This window comes from Saimiri boliviensis, chromosome 2 (genome assembly GCF_048565385.1).
Source record: "Saimiri boliviensis isolate mSaiBol1 chromosome 2, mSaiBol1.pri, whole genome shotgun sequence".
Lineage (NCBI taxonomy): Eukaryota > Metazoa > Chordata > Mammalia > Primates > Cebidae > Saimiri > Saimiri boliviensis.
This window is the reverse complement of record NC_133450.1, coordinates 65,562,572-65,582,981: the sequence shown is the minus strand read 5'-3', so window position 1 is coordinate 65,582,981 and position 20,410 is coordinate 65,562,572. Positions and strand designations below refer to the sequence as shown.

Sequence of the window (20,410 nt, the reverse complement as noted above, 5' to 3'; positions counted from 1 at the left end):
TTTTTAGCATACTTGTAGAGCAAAATAGCCAGTATCTGTTTGCTTTCACTTGGGAAAATCACCAATACTTATGGACAGTCTTACCCCATGGGAAACTCCTAGTTTTTTTTTAAGGTTTTCTTTTTTCTTTTTTTTTTCTTTCAAGACAGAGTCTTGCTCTGTCACCCAGGCTGGAGTGCAGTGGCACAATCTGTGCTCACTGCAACCTCCGCCTCCCAAGTTCAAGTGATTATCTTGCCTCAGCCTCCAGAGTACCTGAGATTACAGTTGCCCGCCACCACACCCAGCTAATATTTGTATTTTTGGAAGAGACGGGGTTTAGCCATGTTGGCCAGGCTGGTCTTGAACTCCAGAGCTCAGGTGATCCACCTGCCTCGGCCTCCTAAAATGCTGGGATTACAAGCAAGAGCCACCATACCCGGCCTCCATTTTTTTTTTTTAAAAAAAACTTTTAAGTGCTGGGGTAAGTGTGCAGAACATGCAGGTTTGTTACACGGGTATACATATGCCATGGTGGTTTGCTGCACCTGTCAACCCATCATCTAAGTTTTAAGCCCTTCATCCATTAGGTATTTGTCCTAATGCTCTCCCTAAAGTCCTACTTATTTTTCTTAAATCCTCAAGGCTGATTTAGAGGGCACTGAATTTCCAAATGAATCTACTCCAGTTCAGTATGTGAATGATTTACCACTGTGTCCCTCCTCCCTACCAAAATACAGAGAAGGTACTGTCCACCTAAAACAGATTGCTTTTAAGGGACACAAAGTATCAAAAGATAAATTACAATTTTGCCTTCCCCAAGTTAAATATTTGGGACATATGATTTCCCCAGGGTCGATATTAATAAACTCTGAGAGAATCTCTGCTGTTATGATCTTTCCCACGCCCAAAACTAAAAAGCAATTAAGAGGATCCTTAGGGCTAACAGGCTACTGAAGCAGTTGGATTTCAAACTACTCCTTCATGGTGCAACCCTTATATAAAACACTAAAACAGACCCAGCTGGACCCATTCCACTGGGAAGAGGGGAAAACCAATCCATAGATACCGAGGACCAGCTTGGTTGGGAGCCCCCTACCCAGTCTGCACTGAAGGTATTTGAGAGGCAGACACCCAGATCCAACAAATTGGATCTATCCTGGGGACCAATAGCCTGAGAGCTTGCAGGGATAACAGTGATCTAGACTGAAGTCCTCTAGCAGAGACTCATCCACGTATGTATTTACTCTTTGACAGGTGATTCTTATTAATACACAGATGCTCTACATTTACACATAAGATTATACCAAGTAGGCAGCTGTTACCTGCCTACCACTAATTACAAACTAAAAAGTATCCTCCACGGAGAAGCCAGACTCTCACCCAAGCACCTGCTCTAGGCCACCCTAGTGACAGCCTTCCTTTTTCCCTCTTTGTACGTGAAATAAGCGGGAATGCTCTAGGACTATTAACTCAGAAACACGGTGACAATCACAGACCAATTGGTTATTGCAGTCAACAGTTAGGTCCAGATGCAAGGGGGCACCCTCCTGGTTACCTCCTGGAAACACTGTTCTGTTAGCTGTCTCGTACTCCTGCCTTCTGCCCCCACATCACTTTGAAGCGCTGTAACACCTTTGTTGTTGTTTTTGAGACAGAGTCTTGCTCTTTCCACCCAGCCTGGAGTGCAGTGGTGCGATCTGTGCTCACTGCAACCCCTGCCTCCTGGGTTCAAGCGATTCTCCTGCCTCAGCCTCCAGAGTAGCTGGGACTACAGGTGCGTGCCACCACACCTGGCTGATTTTTGTATTTTTAGTAGAGATGAGGTTTCATCAATATTGATCAGGCTGGTCTCAAACTCCTGATCTCAGATGATCCACCTGTCTCGGTCTCCCAGAGTGCTGAGATTACAGGTATGAGCCACTGCGCCCAGCCCCTGTTCATCTCTCTTGCCCCTCTGGTGGACTCTCCCAATCCTCCCCTCCCGTTTGACAGTCATCTCGACAACTCTCCCTCCTTCCCACTTGCAACTTCCAACCTCCCCAAGTGCTGAGCGCTCCAAGTAGTCTTTCTAATCCTCTCCCCGCTTTCTCTTAGTTGTTCATTCTGTAGATAAACTTAACTTTTCTGCTTACTTATGGTCACTTTTTTTTTTTTTTTTTTTTTTTTTTGAGACTGAGTTTTGTTCTTGTTGCCCAAGCTGGAGTGCAATGGTGTGACCTCGGCTCACTGCAACCTCCGCCTCCCAGGTTCAAGTGATTCTCCCGCCTCAGCCTCTCGAGTAGCTGGGATTACAGGCATGTGCCACCATGCCCAGCTAATCATTTTGTATTTTGAGTAGAAATGGGGTTTCACCGTGTTAGCCAGGCTGGCCTCAAACTCCTGACCTCAGATGATCTGCCCGCCTCAGCCTCCAAAAGTGCTGGAATTACAGGCGTGGGCCACTGCGCCCGGCCTTATGGTCACTTCTTACAGCCACAGTAGGAAAGTCCGATGCCAACGCTGGCCGTTCTCTTCATTACTGGGTCATATTGACTCGCCTCTAACCCCTGAGCTTCCTCTGGGAGTTACGCGCCTGTTTCTGACTTCACTGCGTGGTGTCTCTAATCTCCATCCTCTACAGCTTCTACTGCAGGACCTCTGTGCTGGCTGTTCCCTCTGCCTAGAAAGCTCTTCTACCAGACATCTGAATGGCTTACTTTCTCATGCCTTACATGCTTTTGCTCAAGTATGATCTGATTTAAAGTTAAAATCACCCCACGACTGCTGCATGCTGCTAATCCTAGGCATTTTTCCTAAGCATTAATTTCCCTATGACATTACCACTATGTGACATACTATAAATATATCATAGTATGTATTTTATTATTTACTTGTTTATTGTAAAATGCATTAGGGAAAGAGTATTTATTTATTTATTTTTTAATTTTATTAAATTTTTTTGACAGAGCCTTGCTCTATCACCCAGGCTGGAGTGCAATGGTGTGATCTTGCTCACTGCAACCTTCGCTTCCCAGGTTCAAGAGATTCTCCTGCCTCAGCCTCCCAAGTAGCTGGGATTACAGATGCCTGCCACCACGCCTGGCTAATTTTTGTATCTTTAGTAGAGATGGGGGTTGCACCATGTTGGCCAGGCTGGTGTCGAACTCCTGACCTCAAGTGATCCACCCGCCTCGGCCTCCCAAAGTGCTGGGATTACAGGCGTGAGCCACCCTGCCTGGTTGGGAAAGGATTTTTGTCTGATTGTTCACTGCAGTGTCCCCAGGCCCAGGGAAGAAACCTGGAGCATTTAACTGCCCAGAAATTATTTGCTAAATTAATCTCAATGTGGGATAAAGAAGAACCAGGCAGCTGGGTGTGGTAGCTCACATCTGTAATCCCAGCACTTCGGGAGGCTGAGGCAGGTGGATCACCTGAGGTCAGGAGTTCGAGGCCAGTCTGACCAACATGGTGAAACCCCGTCTCTACTAAAAAATACAAAAATTAGGTAGGCACAGTGGTGCGCACCTGTAATCCCAGCCACTTGGGAGGCCGAGGCAGGAGAATAGCTTGAATCCGGGAGGCGGAGGTTGCAGTGAGTTGAGATCGTGCCGTTGCACTCCAGCCTAGGGAAAAAGAGCAAGACTTCATCTCAAAAAAAAAAAAAAAAAAAAAAAGAAGTAACAGGCATCAATAGGAGAGATGGATGTTGAAATATAGCAGAGGTCAAGTAACAAGACTTGACTACTTGGCTGGCTGGGGATGAGTGAGGGAAATGGGGAGGCTTCTCCGTTGGGTTTCAGAGTGGTGTCTTCAACCAGAACACATGTGAAGGTGCACCTAACGGAAGATGCTAAGTTCAGTGTTAGATATCTGTAGGACAACCAGGTAAAAATATGTGTAACAGTGGGGCTGCAGGGGAACAGAGAGGAAAACAGATGCACACACACTCAAACACAAGCATATGTATTAATATGTACACAACTCCATACACTTACAAACACATGCATGCATTATTGACAAAGTATGAAATCTGATGCTGTGTTTAAATTCCTGCATATTCCAAATGAAGGCTATGCAAATGAGAAAAAAATCCATGATTATTTTCACAATAAGAAAGACAAAAGTAACGTGACTCTCATCTTCCACTATCTCTCTAGCCCCACTTCCCCTTTCTGAGGGAGAAGGATACTCCCTGATTCTGTCAGGGCCTATGTTCCCTCTCTCAGGGGAATACAAGAAATAGGCAAAATACAGATAAAACTAAAGTAAGCAGAAAAGTTTATCTACATAATGGACAGCTAAGAGAAAGCAGGGAGAGGATTAGAAAGACTGCTTGGAGCATTCAGCACTTGGGGAGATTGGAAGTTGCAAACGGAAAAGAGGGAGAATTGCAGAGATGGCTGTCAACGAGGGGTGGAGGATTGAGAGAGTCAGCCATAGGGGCAAAAGAGATGAACAGGGGCTGGGTGTGGTGGCTCACACCTGTAATCCCAGCACTTTGGGAGGCTGAGGTCAGCAGATCACTTGAGGTCAAGAGCTCGAGACCAGCCTGGCCAACATGGTGAACCCTCATCTCTACTATAAATACCAAAAATTAGCCGGGTGTGGTGGCGGGTGCCTCTAATTCCAGGTACTTGAGAGGCTGGGTCAGGAGAATCACTTCAACCCAGGAGGCAGAGGTTGCAGTGAGCTGAGATCATGCCACTGCACTCCAGCCTGGGCAGTGAGACTGTCTTATAAGAGAGAAAGAGAGAGAGAGAGAGAAAGAGAGAGAGAGAGAGAGAGAGGGAGAGAGAGAGAGAGAGAGAGAGAGAGAAACAGAATTGCTGTGCATTATCCTCCATTAGCATATCCTCCAGAATTAAAGTCTTAAGTGTCAGTCATCAGCCTGTATTTCTTTGCATATGTCACCATCTCGGGAACCCCATACATTCTCAGGTTATACACAGATTGCCTAGAACTTCCATACAATGCTGACCTGGCATTGCTTTCAGCATGTGTGAAGGGATAGTCATCTTGCCCCTATCCTATCATGTGATTTCGTGTGTCATGTACACTAGATGCCAGATGTGTTAATAGAGGTCGACAGGGTTAAGACTTTCTTTCTTTTTTAGATGGAGTTTCACTCTGCCCTGGCTGGAGTGCAATGGTGCGACCTCAGCTCACTGCAGCCTTCACCTCCCAGTTTCAAGCAATTCTCCTGCCTCAGCCTCCTGAGTAGCTGGGATTACAGGCAAGCACCACCACGGCTGACTAATTTTTTGTATTTTTAGTAGAGATGGGGTTTCACCATCTTGGCCAGGCTGGTTTCAAACTCCTGACCTCAGGTGATCCACTTACCTTGGCCTCCCAAAGTGCTGGGATTACAGGCATGAGTCACCATGCCCTGCCAGACAGTGCTAAGACTTTCTAGTGAGGATGAAAGGGAAGAAGTGTACCTGTTGTGTGTTCATAAGGGAAATATTTCTAGTATTTCACAACTAAAATGCCTAAATTAATCGGGAGCAGAAAAAAAATCCATCTCTCCAGTTCAGCAAGATGCAGCATTTTGAGCACTTGTTAATGGAATTTTCAGAAACATAAGGGATGCTTGCCATTTTTCTGATATCCTGGAGGATTTAACAAATGATGAACTTTATCAACCAGCTTCAAGATGAGGAATTTAAAACACCTGGTATCATCACAAGTCACAGGTCATCAAAAAAGACAGGTTTAGATCACTCATTACACACACAAATACTCCCAGATGTGCAGGTTAATTTCAGAAGGTGAATAATAACTGACATATTTGTACAAATGTATATGTCAACCTCCCAATTCCAAATGTCATCCCAGTTTTTAGACCAGTAAAGTTCTTCCCAGTTACAAATTTTGCCTAATTTAAATATTTTATATTTTCACGATTGTCCTAGTTCTTTGACAGTCGAGGTCATTGTCTTAAGTTGTTGACAACCGCCTCATAAGGGGTATTCAAAATTTCTTTCAAGTAAAATATTTATGAAGTTCACATCATACTTAGAAATTACTGCGTTGCCCCAGTCCGCCCGCATTAAGCCCTTGAAGCGCAATTCGGTCATCGCAGAATTTGGTTCCTAGCGGCTTCCGTAGCGTCCCTAACGACTTCCGCCTCTGGCGGGCCTCAAAGGTGGAAGAACTTCCGGCAGCGGCAGCTCCAGTGGCCAAGGCAAGATGGTGAGTGACTAAGGGTTTCTTTCCGCTGGTGGTCGCGGTGCGATGGGGTCCCAGCGGCCTGAAGCGAGAGAACTAGGCCGCTGTCCGAGGAACTCGGACTGCTCCGACCTGGTCTTCTCGGAGCGTGGACGCTCCCGGAGAGAGCTCCCTGATGCTCAGGTCCACCGCGGGCCGGGGCCGACCTGCGGGCTTTGCCCGGAGGTCCTGGGTCCGGGGCTTGGCGCAGAGAGAGGGTCCCCTGCGTGGCCCTGTGGGGCGGCAGGACGAGTCAGGTCGCTGGCTTTGCTGCTCCGCGGACTAGGGCTTTGCTGACCGGCCCTGGGAATTTCGGGGGCTCCTCCTCGAGTCACCGGGACAAATGCTTTTTGAGTCGGGCAGGTGAAGGGTGCTGGAGAAGAGGATGGGATTCATTCCACCTGAGGAGGGGAGAGCGGAGTCGTGGAAGGCCTTTCGGAACTGGGGGCATTTGAAGGAGGCCTTAATGACGCTGTTAGGATCGGCGGAGCTCAGACAGAAGGGGCCCGTGGTGCAGTAGTAAAAATAAAAACAGCTAGCATTTATTCATCAGTTCACTAAGCAAGCATTTACTGAGCACCTGATGTTTCGTTATTGTTGTTTAACTTTTGATAGCTTCTGTTCTAGACACTGAGGATACAGGGAGTGAGCAGGATTGATGAAATCCCTGCCTTCATGGTGCTTACATTCTAGAGCAGGAGGCAGACAATAATCAGAAAAAAATATGTAATATGTCAGGGGTTGAGTAGTCATTGTTGTACGGTTATTGTATAGAAAGGGATAGCATGGAGGGGTGACTGTTTTTGAGAGTGTCCATGAAGGTTGCTCTTAGGAGGTGAAATTTGAGCAGACTGAAATTGAAGGAGTAACTTTTGCAGATGTCTGAGGGAAACGTGGTTCAGGCGGAAGAGACAGCAAGTGCAAAGGACCTGGGATGGGAATGTTTAACCTGTATCATGAACAACAAGGCGGCCAGATCTCATAGAGGTCTTATAAGGGTTTCGGGGTAGTATTCTAAGCATGTGCCAAGTATTTTTCCAGCATTTTCTCATTTATTACAACAGTTCCCTCGAGGTAATTACTATTGTCCTCATTTTGATAAGAAAGAAACGGAAACACAGTAAGTGGCTGTGCTGGAACACAGACCCCATCAGTTTCTTCTAGGGCAGTAGAGAAACGCCCAGGTTTTCCTGAGTGTGATTGCTGGCTCTGTCTCTTACAGGCTTTGTGACAACAGGCAAGTCACTTAACTTCTCTGGGCCTTGGTGGTCTTATCTGCAAATGAGGGGGTAATGATAGTACCAGTGTCATGGTGTTTTTAAGAATTAAGTGGGATAATACTTGGAGAACGTTTAGGACATGGCTTGGCATATAGGAGGGGCTCAATAATTGGTGTACTTGTTATTTGAGACTGAGAAACATGTTAAATGCCTAAGAGATGAAGTTTTGGTGTATTAATTTAGAGGTGCCTGTGTGGAGCTGATTTGAGGGAGCTAAGTGGGCCCTTCTAATTAGTAAGTTTACTTATCTTCATATTTGAAATGCCATTATATCCGAGACATTGCTGTGTTATGCATTGTCCTGTAACTGAAGGGTCTCTCAAAATCAGGAATCCTACTGAGTTTATTAATACACTAAGTTCTTCACACCTTAATGATCGTGCCATTGCACTCCAGCCTGGGCACCAGGAGTGAAGCACCTCCTTAAAGTGATACAGCTTTGCAGACTGAGAAGACCTGCATGAAAGCCCCTGGGTTTCAGGAGTAGGAATTAGATAAAGTGCTGTTGGAAGGAAAGTCTTCTGGATCCTGGTGTGATCGAAGTAAGGGGTAAATGATTGATACATGATTTTTGAGTGTGTAAAATGACTTAGCTTTTATAGCCATATATTTTATGGAATATATTCTTGATAGCTTCAGTCTGGTAGTTAGTTCTATCAAAAAATGTGACGCGGCCAGGCTCGGTGGCTCACACATGCAATCCCAGCACTTTGGGAGGCCGAGGTGGACGGATTGCCTGAGGTTTGGAGTTCAAGACCAGCCTGACCAACATGGAGAAACCCCATCTCTACTAAAAATACAAAATTGGTCAGGTGTGGTGGCGCTTGCCTGTAATCCCAGCTACTTGGGAGGCTGAGGCAGGAGAGTTGCTTGAACCCGGGAGGCAGAGGTTGTCGTGAGCTGAGATCGTGCCACTGCACTCCAGCCTAGGTAACTAGAGTGAAGCTCCTTATTTTCCCCTCAAGAGGGGGTGATCTTAAGACTCTTGGCCTCTTCAGTTATATTTACTTCTCAGTAGAGTTGTTCTTGATTCTAAGATGCGATCAATTGCCAGGTGCACCAGTAATCTACTAAACATCTTTTCAGGGAAAAAGAAATCCTGTGACACTAGATGCACACATTGATTGCAAGTAGTACATCTTGGGTTCAGAAATGTTAAAATGAGGGGGAAATGTTCATGTTATAGACTCACAGGACAGTATGAAGGCGTTCTTTTGAAGTGATCATATTCTGAATTTACATCTGTGTCTGATTTTTCTCCCCGAGGGTCAAAGTCAGAGTGGTGGTCATGGTCCTGGAGGTGGCAAGAAGGATGACAAGGTAAAGAAGCCACATTTGTACTTTGATAGAAGCAAAGTGTGGGAAATGTCATAGGTCTCGGCTGAGAACTTCTGTGGGCATTCATGAATTTTAAAAAGCAGAATGATCCAGTCGTTTTTAAACTAGCCTGTCATACAGATAACAATAAATATGCTTTTCATGCTTAGAAAAGGTTATTGACCTAACCATCACATAGATATTTGAGTTATTTATTTAAGTATGTAAAAGCAATAACATTATAGAAGTATTAAATTGCCTATAATTTGGGTGTCCTGAGGTGTGAAGTTCAGGTTACGTAAACTTTTTGTATATAACTTAATTCTTAATCCTGTATACCTTATTGGAATAATACGACTCATTGTCACTTAATGTGTATGATAAAAAGATTACATTTACTTATTATAATCATATTTACTTATTACAATTCGAGGAATGTGAAACAAGTAAGGTTTTTAATAACATCCTAAAAGATAAGGAAAATTGTGGCACCTGAAAATACATGATAGTGGTACAGAAATAAATTTGTGTTTTAATGTGATTTTCATGTGATTTTTTTTTTTCCTGCTGTTCTAAAATCTCAAGGACAAGAAAAAGAAATATGAACCTCCTGTACCAACTAGAGTGGGGAAAAAGAAGAAGAAAACAAAGGGACCAGATGCTGCCAGCAAATTGCCACTGGGTAATGACATGGCTCCTCCTTGCCATCTTTTCCAGTTCTTAGGAGGAACCATCTCTGTGCATGTAGCTTAGAGCATGGAAGGGGAAACAGGAAGTAGAGGGGCAACTGAAGCTCTGGCTTTGTGAATCAGTTCCACCTAACTCTTGAGTATGGCATTCCTCTAGGTTGACATACAGGTTAACTTCTGTTTTAAAATACAGTATTATATGACTGTGTCTCACTTTAAGAAATGTCACTGTTTTTCCCTAACTGGCTCCTCTAGTGGATTAAAAGTATAGTTTTAACCCGGGGGGCTAAGGCAGGAGAATCGCTTGAACCCAGGAGGCGAAGGTTGCAGTGGGCCAAGATTGTGCCACTGCCCTCCAGCCTGGGTGACAGAGGGAGAGACTGTCGCAAAATAAATAAATAAATAAAAATAAAATAAAAGTATAGTTTTAAATTACAGAACCCAGGTTGAACTTTATTAACTCAGGTTCATATTTATTTCATGAAATGAAATGCCACTGTATTGAAATTCAGATCATGCACTGCCTGAAGTTATAATAAAATTTTTCAATGACTTCCTGCTGAACATAGAATAAAATTCAAACCAGGTAACCTGACCTAGCACACCTCTCCGTCCTGAGCCCTGCCACTCCCCCTTGCTCATTGGTCACATTGCCTGCCTTATATTTTTTTGACTTTTGTATGTATCAGGGCCTTTGCCCTTACTCATCCCTCTGCTTAAAATGTTCTTTCTTCTCATAGCTGCCTGCTTCTTAACATCCCTCAGGCTTCAGCTCAAATACCTCCCAAACCCTCATCTAAATATGCTCCTCCCTGCTTAGAAGGAAAAACTAAGAAGTAATTTAAACCACTTTTTAAAATGTTGTTTAGTTAATTGAAGAGTATCAGATAGTAAAACCAGCCATTAGTCTACCATAATGAATCAGTATGGTATTGGTACAGAAAGAGAAAGGCCACCAGAACAGAGTAGGAAGTTCAAAAACAGTCATGTTACATGGATATTTAATACACACTGAATGTACCACTTCAGGTCTGTGGGGAATAGGATGGGTTATTTAATATAAGGGACATTTCAAAAATTTTTGTCCGAAGAAAATGAAATTCGATTCTCAGGTCTTGCCAAATGTATTACAGGTATAATGTGAAAATAAATAAATGAAAATTTGGAAATTTACCTTAGGGAAGAAGAATGTTTTTGAAGTAAGTGGGAAAACCCAGAAACCATAAGAGAAAAGGTTGACATATTTGTCTATAAAAGTGATATTGGCCTGAGACTTAAAAACAAAGCCAAAAGAATAATATATGGAAAAAATATTTGCCATATTTGTGATAAAAAGAGGGTTAATATCCCTGACGAATAGATGGGCATGTATACAGCCAGCATGCAACAGTGTATACTGACTGAGCAACATATGCAGCTTTTTATTAGTACCTACAGGAAAAAATAAACCAGACCCAGGTATCTCATTGGTCAGTAGCTTTTTTCTTCTTTAAATATACAAACTCTTCAGTCAGTGTATGTGATTTGGGGCTTGCTCTTTGGTTATAAGCCCCATCACCATTTTCAAAGACTTGGTTATATAACAGCCAAACTCCCCTTTCCATTTTGGCACCTGCTTACTTAGGATTACCAAACTGAATTTTTCTGAAGTTCTCTCCAACAAAAACAAGTTTATTTTAAAATCTTAGTATTTTTTCCTTACTTGCAAACCTCAGGCTCCACGTATAATAAAACATTATTTTAATTTCAGTGACACCTCACACTCAGTGCCGGTTAAAATTACTGAAATTAGAGAGAATTAAAGACTACCTTCTCATGGAGGAAGAATTCATTAGAAATCAGGAACAAATGAAACCATTAGAAGAAAAGCAAGAGGTAAGTTGAAAAGTTACTATAATTTTGTTACAAATTGAATTCTATTTAGAACCTAAAATTGTCAACCAATAAATGAAATTCAAGTAGTTGAACTTGTCCAGGCTTTTAGGAAGCATTATTAGCCACCTCTCACAAGCATCAACTGCTTTGTAAATCTAGCGAACTATCAGGGTCATCTACTTTTGGGTCTAGTCTGCCTTTTTCTTTCTTTCTTTCAGTCTTCTCATTACATAATAGTCTGCTTTGTTTCCTTGGTATTTTCATATATAGGAGGAAAGATCAAAAGTGGATGATCTGAGGGGCACCCCAATGTCAGTAGGAACCTTGGAAGAGATCATTGATGACAATCATGCCATCGTGTCTACATCTGTGGGCTCAGAACACTACGTCAGCATTCTGTCATTTGTAGACAAGGATCTGCTGGAACCTGGCTGCTCAGTCCTGCTCAACCACAAGGTGAGGTGATGTCTTGAAAGCGCACAGGAGTGCTCTCTTTTTTTGCTTAGATCCGTCTTCCTGACCCATGGAAGTAGATCACCAAAGCACTCCTGAGGAGAAAGATGCTGTGATTGGCATTGCTTTGCTGTAAACAGATCCAGTGACCCTCGCATTCCTGTGTTAAACTGAGATGTTTCCTGTCAGGTGCATGCCGTGATAGGGGTGCTGATGGATGACACAGATCCCCTGGTCACAGTGATGAAGGTGGAAAAGGCCCCCCAGGAGACCTATGCTGATATTGGGGGCTTGGATAACCAAATTCAGGAAATTAAGGTATGATTGGCAACCATCTCTGCGTTTTTTTGAGTTTTGGTTTCTGGTGTCCCATTTAGGGTACTCGAGTTATTTTACATATGTTTGTTTGTTTGCTTGTTTATTAATCAAACCAGTAGCTGAGTCAGACCCTGCCAGTTGTGGTATTTTTGTATTTGTTAATACTGAGTTAGGTCATCTAACAATTGTGTGATAGTTTCTGCAGCAGCTGCAGCTTCATACTTTTTATATGTAGTGTTGAATGAATTGTCTGTGTGAATATGTAATGTCTCTAATTGTGTTGACTTCAGTTGTGTTTATCTGGAAACCTCCAGTGCTTTGTAGAGACAGCATGTGTACTTGCACTCATTTAGACAGTGGTGAGGTCTGGAGCAGAATCCCAGTGCCTTCAGTGGCCCTGGGAGTTGCAGGGGATATGGTCATTGAGGATGGCCGTGGGATCTCTGCATGTTCTTTCATAGGGAAGTCATTCTGAGCCATCACAGATCTCTGCCAGGGACCTCTGAGGCAGCTGAGAAATAGTAATAATGTCCCTAGGTGGGAACAGCCATCATGAATTCTTTCCCAGTCCTATCTGTAGTTTAATTGAAAAGGGTGAATTTTAGCTTTCTTTAATCTGTCTTGCTCAAGAAGAGCTCAAGGCTGACTTCTAGTAGGAAGTAAAAGGGAAATTGGGTGCAATTAGGAAAATAGAGTGGGTACGGGGAACTCAAGTAGGACAGGTGTCATCTTCAGTTTGTCTTTGCTGCTAATAGAAAGCAAGCACATTGCCTCTAAGAAGAAGAATTGAGATTTCTACCTATTTTTGTTGAAAGCAAGATATTCTCGTGTTGCCAATTAATAAATCTGCCAAAAATTTCAGTAAAGCCTTTCATTTATACTGAGTATTTTTCATAGGAATCTGTGGAGCTTCCTCTCACCCACCCCGAGTATTATGAAGAGATGGGTATAAAGCCTCCTAAGGGGGTCATTCTCTATGGTCCACCTGGCACAGGTATGCTCTGTTTTTGACATTTTCCAGGCACCCAGCTGGTTTCTTGAGCAGCAGCATTGGCTAGTTATAATTACTGAACTGTTAAGTGAGGACACCACAATTCCTCAGTTTAAAACAGGGCTGCTCTACCTTGTCTGCACATTGGAATCACCTTGGGAGCTTTAAAAATACACACATAAAATAAAAATAAAACCTGAGCAGCTTGGTGAAACGCTGTCTCTATAAAAAATTAGCTGGGCGTAGTGGTACATGCCTGTAGTCCCAGCTGTCCTAGAGGCTGAGGTGGGAGGATCACTTGCGCCCTGGAGGTCAAGGCTTCAGTGAGCCATGATCACACCACTGCATTCCATCCGGGGCAACAGAGTGAGACCGTGTCCAAAAAAAGAAAAAAAAAAACAAAAAACGGACACCTGGCCCCATCCCCACAGATTTTGATCTTTTCATCTGGAGTATGGTCAAGCCTTGGAGCCATAGTGGAGAAATACTACTTTAAAAGCTCTATTCTGAGCGTGGTGGCTCATGCCTATAATCCCAGCACTTTGGGAGGTTGAGGTGGGTGGATGACTTGAGGCCAGGAGTTCGAGACCAGCCTAGCCAACGGTGAAACGCCATCTCTCCTAAAAATCCAAAAATTAGCCGGATGTGGTAGTACACATCTGTAGTCCCAGCTACCCGGCAGACTGAGGCAGGAAAACCACGTGAACCTGGGAGGCGGAGGTTGCAGTGAGCTGAGATTGTGCCACTGCACTCCAGCTTGCGTGACAGAGTGAGACTGCCTCCAAAAAAAAAAAGCTCTCTTCTGTGGTATCAGATTCATTTGGTAGAGCTCAGGACTTAGAAGTTCACTGCTGTGCAAATTCCAGAGGAAGCACAGTCATTTGAGAGAACTGACAGTGTTCCTAAGAGGATCTGTGCTGACGGGTGCCCACAATGGAGACTAGGAGACACCTGTACCCAGAGGCCAAGAGCTAGAAGAGATCTCACTCCTACAGCCCCTCATCTTACAGCTTAGGAAATTATGTTTCAGAGCAGCCGGTGACTCGCCCAAGGCCCCTCTGGGAGTTGAGCTAGTAACAGGGCTAGAGCTGGAACACAGGCTTCCTGTGGGGCTCCAGTACTGACGGGGTCACAGTATAGGACTGGGAGGCAGGACTGGACAGACAGGTCCATCAGAGGAGTGGGCAGTTTGTTCAGTGATCCCACTGACCATAGAAGCAGCCCCATGGCTAGACTTGGCTGCTTCTGCATGTAAGATCTTATCCACTGAAAAGGTCCTGTTTGTTTTCTGTTCACCTTCCCTCATTGATGCTTTCAGGGAGCAGTCCAGCCTTCTCATCTGCTACTCTGCCGGTCTGACCTAAAAGGAACATCATTGCCACATGTGGCAAAGCTGAGCTTTCTGTCAGCCATCCCAGTTCTGGGAAGTCTTCTCTGTCACTCACCAGCTAGCCAATTCCGGGCTCCTCCCGTGCTGGTGTCAGGCTGCCAGTCCTGCCCCTAACTACCTCTGTATCCTGAGGCACCTACCCAGCCCTTGCCAAGATCCTCTCTCACCATCAAAGGGACCCAGGTCTTCCAACTCAAAAATTCTCAAGTTGGACACTCTTTGCTGACTCTTGTTTTTGACCTGAAAGAGAAATATCAGCGAGTAGAGCAGTATTGGAAATGAGGTTTGAGCTCTTCCCTGAGACCAGTGGGAGGAACTTCCCTTGGAAGCTCTTATCATGTGTCTCCTTAAGACCAAAGCTAGGATTCCCAGACCTTTTTTTCCAGCACTGATGGTTTTGTAGGAGTTTAGTTTGGCTCTCCAACCCTGACTTGGATGGATCAGGTTAATGTATGCAACTTTGAAGGAGCCCAAGAAAGGCTCAACCAGAGGAAAAAATGAGATTTCTTTCATTGCTGGTCCAGAGAAATTCTTCGTACAGGTAATTGTAGTTTGTAGTTCTTCAGGGGAAACTGGGTCAAGGTTTGAAAGTAACCGAGTAAAAAAAGTATTTTCTCATGTATCATGATGAGTTTAGTAAAGTAGCTTAGGATAATCCAAACGTGTTAGTAGATGTTTCTAAGTTTCCTCTTATCTACTTAATGGAATGGCACGACACCTGAATTGGTGGCATGCCTTTTCAGCGTGGGGCCCCGACTGTTTCTGGTGTCTATTTAAAGTGGTAATGCTATGAGTTTTTAAGTTAAAACAGCACTTGAGGTGTCTTTTTCCTTTTTTCATCTAAAATAGGTAAAACCTTATTAGCCAAAGCAGTAGCAAACCAAACCTCAGCCACTTTCTTGAGAGTGGTTGGCTCTGAACTTATTCAGAAGTACCTAGGTGATGGGCCCAAACTCGTACGGGAACTGTTTCGAGTTGCTGAAGAACACGCGCCGTCCATCGTGTTCATTGATGAAATTGACGCCATTGGGACAAAAAGGTAGACTTTCTCATACTTATTTGGCCTTGTTGAATGACAGCACCGCCTAGTTCTTCTCTTGAGAATTAACGATCTCGGGGCTCTCCCTGTGGCCACAGTTACTTGCCGTGCGTGGCCTTCTGTGGATGCTTTAGACTCTGCTCTCCCAGGAGCTAGGTAACAACTGCCCAGGAACTGTGAACGTCTGGAGATTGGTCAGTTGTGAATAATCATGTCTTGAGCACCCGCCCCGAGCTAGGACCATCGACCCCAGGGACACAGTTGTGAGCACAGTAGTCCCTGCTCTGGAGGAGCTTACAGTCAAGTTGTAGGGATCAGATGCCAGTCATAGAAACAATACATGATCCAATTTCAGGCACAGAAACTGCTATGAAAATGTATGATCTGTAACTTGGCTGATGAGGAGTATCTTAGTCCATTTGTGCTGCTGTAACAAAATACCTTAGGACTGGTATTTTGTATAAAGAATAGGAATTTATTTCCCACAGTTCTGGAGGCTAAGAAGTCCAAGATCAAGGCACTGGCATTGATGTCTGGTGGGGCTGCTCTCTGCTTCCTAGATGGTACCTGTTCTGCAGAGGGGACAAATGCTCCAAAGGGGCCTATCCTAGTTCCCTGCAGCCTTTTTATAAGGAATACATGCCGTATAAGGCAGGCCTTTATCCCTTTTGATAAGGAACACATGCTGTCTAAGGCTCTGTCTCATGCCTTTCTCCCTTTCCAGAAGGTCTCTTCTCTTAATAACCACCCAGTAGGGATTAAATTTCAACACACAGATTTGGGGAAATACATTCAGACCATGGCAAGGGGTGCCAGATTTATTTTTTTCCAAGAATAATTGAGGGAGTGCCATGTGAGTTGAAACAGGAATGTCTGTTAAGGTGTTTTGTCATATAATGAGGTCTTTGCTGTAATTCCTCTTTAGCAGGCGATGAGTTTGGTCTTCATTCCTACCCTTTTTTCCCAAAGATATGACTCAAATTCTGGTGGTGAGAGAGAAATTCAGCGAACAATGTTGGAACTGTTGAACCAACTGGATGGATTTGATTCTAGGGGAGATGTGAAAGTTATCATGGCCACAAACCGAATAGAAACTCTGGATCCAGCACTTATCAGACCAGGTTAAATTTGCTTTTGTTTCATCATGGGAATTAATGTGTTTACATATTTGTGTTTAAGTGTGCTTTGGGAGGACTCTAAAATGATACATAAAAAACAAATACTGCAGTGAGACTTAGGATAACTTACCAAAAATAGGTCTCATTGAGACGAGGGTTAGAGCATGATAGAGTCTGTGCACTTTGGCCCTTTGAATTCCAGTCTTACATCTTGATCTTTCATTTTCCATTATATTCCCTCTTTAGCTTCCAGAATTTGCTTTTTCTGGAAGAAATAATTCTTGTGATAGTTGGGTTGGTTCATTTTACACTCAGGTAGCATCAGAAGAAACTGATTTGTTTGCTATCTTTTGTAATGTTTTTAACAAGATAAATCTGTCCTTTTTCACTGAATATGCCATTCAGGAATTGCTCCTTTCATTTATTTCTGAAGGTACCAAAGCAGAGAGGGTTTCTTTTAAATGAAGAGAATTCAAATGTAGAAATTTACAAACTACAAAAATGTATGTTCACTTTTAAAATTTGGGCATCCTTCCCACAGAATACCGTCTGACTGAAACTTCACATGTGAGATGGGCTGAGGTCTCCTGAGCCATGGCAGAGCCTGGGTCTGGGTGGTGGTGTGACTTGAAAACTTTTTGTTCCTGCAGGCCGCATTGACAGGAAGATCGAGTTCCCCCTGCCTGATGAAAAGACTAAGAAGCGCATCTTTCAGATTCACACAAGCAGGATGACGCTGGCTGATGATGTAACCCTGGACGACTTGATCATGGCTAAAGATGACCTCTCTGGTGCTGACATCAAGGTGAGAGCCTAACCATGTTCAGCTCATTTCTGGGAATGTGGCCATCAGTCAGGAAAGAGTCTATATGTGCCCTTGGGATGGTGGTTGGCCTGGACAGGTGGGTGTCTGTATTTTAATCATCATATTGGTCTACCATTACATCCAAATGGTATATGTGCTTATTTGAAGTCATTTTTAATGCATCATTTTATGCAGTAAATGACCCTAACTCATCTGTAGTCATAAAGCTGAGTTGCTGGTACAAAGCTCCCTCCTCCATAGGCCCAGATGACTTTCTCAAGGTGTGTCAAATGTAGCCACTCAGTCCCAGGTCAGGGGATGAGTGTATCCTGGGAGAACTCTCCCCAGAGCTGCAGAGTGGGGACTGAGCACCCACTATATCTGCATCCCAATTTGTGTTCTGGAAGGTTGTACCAGATTATACCTCTTGGTTTAATGACAAATGTGCATGAGTTAGGACATTTCTTCCCAGATGACAAGAATTTACAGCAAGGCCTGGCAGTGTTGAATATGAGTTGAACCTGCTTTCCCTGGGAACAGCTGGGTTTTCATGGGGCATGAGTGCCATGGCTAGGTAGGGACAGCACAGGCAGTGTCTTTCCAAGCCAGCACCTGCCCTGAGCCCACAGATCACTGGCAGTCAGTTCTAGAGAACTAGGTTATTGTCTATGTTGGTGAGTAAAATCTATCTTTTTTTTAAAAAACTGAAAGATATTTTAAAGGTAACATTGAAAATTTAAGATTAAAAACTTACTGAAAAACTTTTGCAAATTTTCAAGCCTTCAGAAAAGTTGCAGTAATAGCAAGTGATTTGCCAATAGTGAACGTTTTACCCATTTGCTTTCTCTCTCTTCGTTTGAGACGGAGTCTCACTCTGTCACCAGGCTGGAGTGCAGTGGCGCAATGTTGGCTAACTGCAACCTCCGCCTCCCAGGTTCAGGTGATTTTCCGTCTCAGCCTCCTGAGTAGCTGGGACTGCAAGTGCACGCCACCACACCCAGCTATTTTTTTACTTTTAGTAGAGACGAGGTTTCACCATGTTGGCCAGGCTGGTCTCAAACTCCTGACCTCATGATCTGCCCGCCTCCACCTCCCAAAGTGCTGGGATTACAGGTGTGAGCCGCCACACCCTGCCTGCTTTTTATCTTTCTATACACAAAACTTTCTTTTCACCCGCCATTTGAAGTAAATGACCTGATGCCCATAACCACACAAACTTTTGTGCCAGGACTGTGTTTTTGGTACAGTACTTACTTCCAAAAGTAAAAGAAAACAATGACAATAACCCATGTAACATGTTCATTTGCTGCCCTCTATTTCCTTCATTTCTCTTTCCTTTCTTTCTAAACAGATGAGACCTAAAACAAAAACATGTAACATGGGTTACTGTTTTCTGTTACTTCGGGCAAGTAATTACTGAGAAATTAATAGATTGGAATAAACACTGTACTCTGTAGTATTATTCTATAGTGTAGATACTGCCACTTACATTATCTAACCAGAATACATGTTCTTTTATGACTATAGGTAAATGAAATAGACACTCTCAATTGCCTCAAAGTTTCAGGGCATAATTTCATTTATTTCCTAGGAATATTATTCTCTTCAAAGAAAGTGGTGCTGTAAAAATTTACTGACCTGCCAAGCCACGTAGCTTGTTAGAACCTGAGCCAAAACTGGAACCCACAGCCCTGATCCTTGGGCCAGTCTTCTTAGTTACAGCAACTCCCAGTTTAAGCCACTTTACATCCTTTCAGAAAATAGGATGCTTAAATTTTTTTTTTTTTAAATCGAATGTTTCCTAAATAAGCAATTTGTGTTCATTCTGGGTGTCTCATGCTTTCTTTCAGAATAGCTTTTTTGAGATGGAGTTTTGCTCTTATTGCCCAGGCTGGAGTGCAGTGGCATGATCTCGGCTCACTGCAACCTCTGCCTCCCCAGTTCAAGTGATTCTCCTGCCTCAGCTTCCTGAGTAGCTGGGATTACAGGCTCCTGCCAAGGCACCCAGCTAATTTTTTGTATTTTTAGTAGAGACAGGGTTTCACCATGTTGGCCAGGCTGGTCTCAAACTCCTGACCGCAGGCAATCTGTCCACCTTGGCCTCCCAAAATGCTGGGATTACAAGCGTGAGCCACCGTGCCTGGCCCCAGAATAGCTTTTCCTGAATTCCTTGTTAGAATAAAAAGTATTTCACTTTCTGAACACACTGTTCTTTCTTACAGGCAATCTGTACAGAAGCTGGTCTGATGGCCTTAAGAGAACGTAGAATGAAAGTAACAAATGAAGACTTCAAAAAATCTAAAGAAAATGTTCTTTATAAGAAACAGGAAGGCACCCCTGAAGGGCTCTATCTCTAGTGAACCACAGCTGCCATCAGGAAAATGGGAGATTTCTCCATCCCTGAAAGGGATGAGGTTGGGGGAGTTGCCCAGAGGAATCCCTGTTCCCATTGGTTTTTATTAGCAAAACATCCTGTGTCTTTTGGAGTACGATGTGTGAGTGCCCATTGGGTGGCCTCGTCTGTCAGTCACTGTGCAGCAGTCTGCTTCTCAATAAAGCGTGCTCTTTCACAAACACTGGCAGAAGCATGTGGGTGCACCCAGCTGCAGGGAAGCCTCCGGGCAGGAACCTTAGGCTGCGTTCACAGGGAGTGTGGACCTCACTACGCGTTCCCGCATCACACCCCAGAGTGGCTTTCACCAGTAATTCCGGGGTGAGGGAGAACTGATCACAACTACAGAGTCAGGGATATTTATTGTTCAAATAATAACGGCTGAGTTAATGGGTCTGGTGCTTCCAAAAAGACTGAAGAACAGCTTTCCTTTTTGGAAGTTCTGTGGACCATGCGGGTTCTCAGCACTCTGAGGGCAGAAAATAACTACTGGTGTTCCCAAGAGACTAAGGATTCCTAGAGCTATCCTGAAAGTCCTTGTTCTTGGGCTCAGAAACCTCATCCCTTTCAAGGTG

The 20,410-nt window shown here is 43.9% G+C and overlaps 1 protein-coding gene across 1 annotated transcript; it reads left to right on the top strand.

The window, feature by feature from the left end:
- Positions 1 to 6,069: 6,069 nt before the first annotated feature.
- PSMC1 (proteasome 26S subunit, ATPase 1) lies at positions 6,070 to 20,028 on the top strand. The gene is made up of 11 exons (XM_010350581.3): positions 6,070 to 6,153; positions 8,715 to 8,768; positions 9,351 to 9,447; positions 11,205 to 11,329; positions 11,600 to 11,785; positions 11,972 to 12,100; positions 12,998 to 13,094; positions 15,331 to 15,520; positions 16,490 to 16,641; positions 17,289 to 17,443; positions 19,666 to 20,028. Exons 1-11 carry the CDS (start codon positions 6,151 to 6,153, stop codon positions 19,798 to 19,800), a joined length of 1,323 nt encoding a protein of 440 aa, XP_010348883.2. The 5' UTR covers positions 6,070 to 6,150; the 3' UTR covers positions 19,801 to 20,028.
- Positions 20,029 to 20,410: the final 382 nt, after the last annotated feature.

Excerpts from the sequence above, each read along its gene's own strand:
- PSMC1 (XM_010350581.3), top strand. Across the intron at positions 15,521-16,489 it reads GACGCCATTGGGACAAAAAG|ATATGACTCAAATTCTGGTG; the intron begins GTAGACTTTCTC and ends TTTTTCCCAAAG. Across the intron at positions 17,444-19,665 it reads TCTCTGGTGCTGACATCAAG|GCAATCTGTACAGAAGCTGG; the intron begins GTGAGAGCCTAA and ends TCTTTCTTACAG.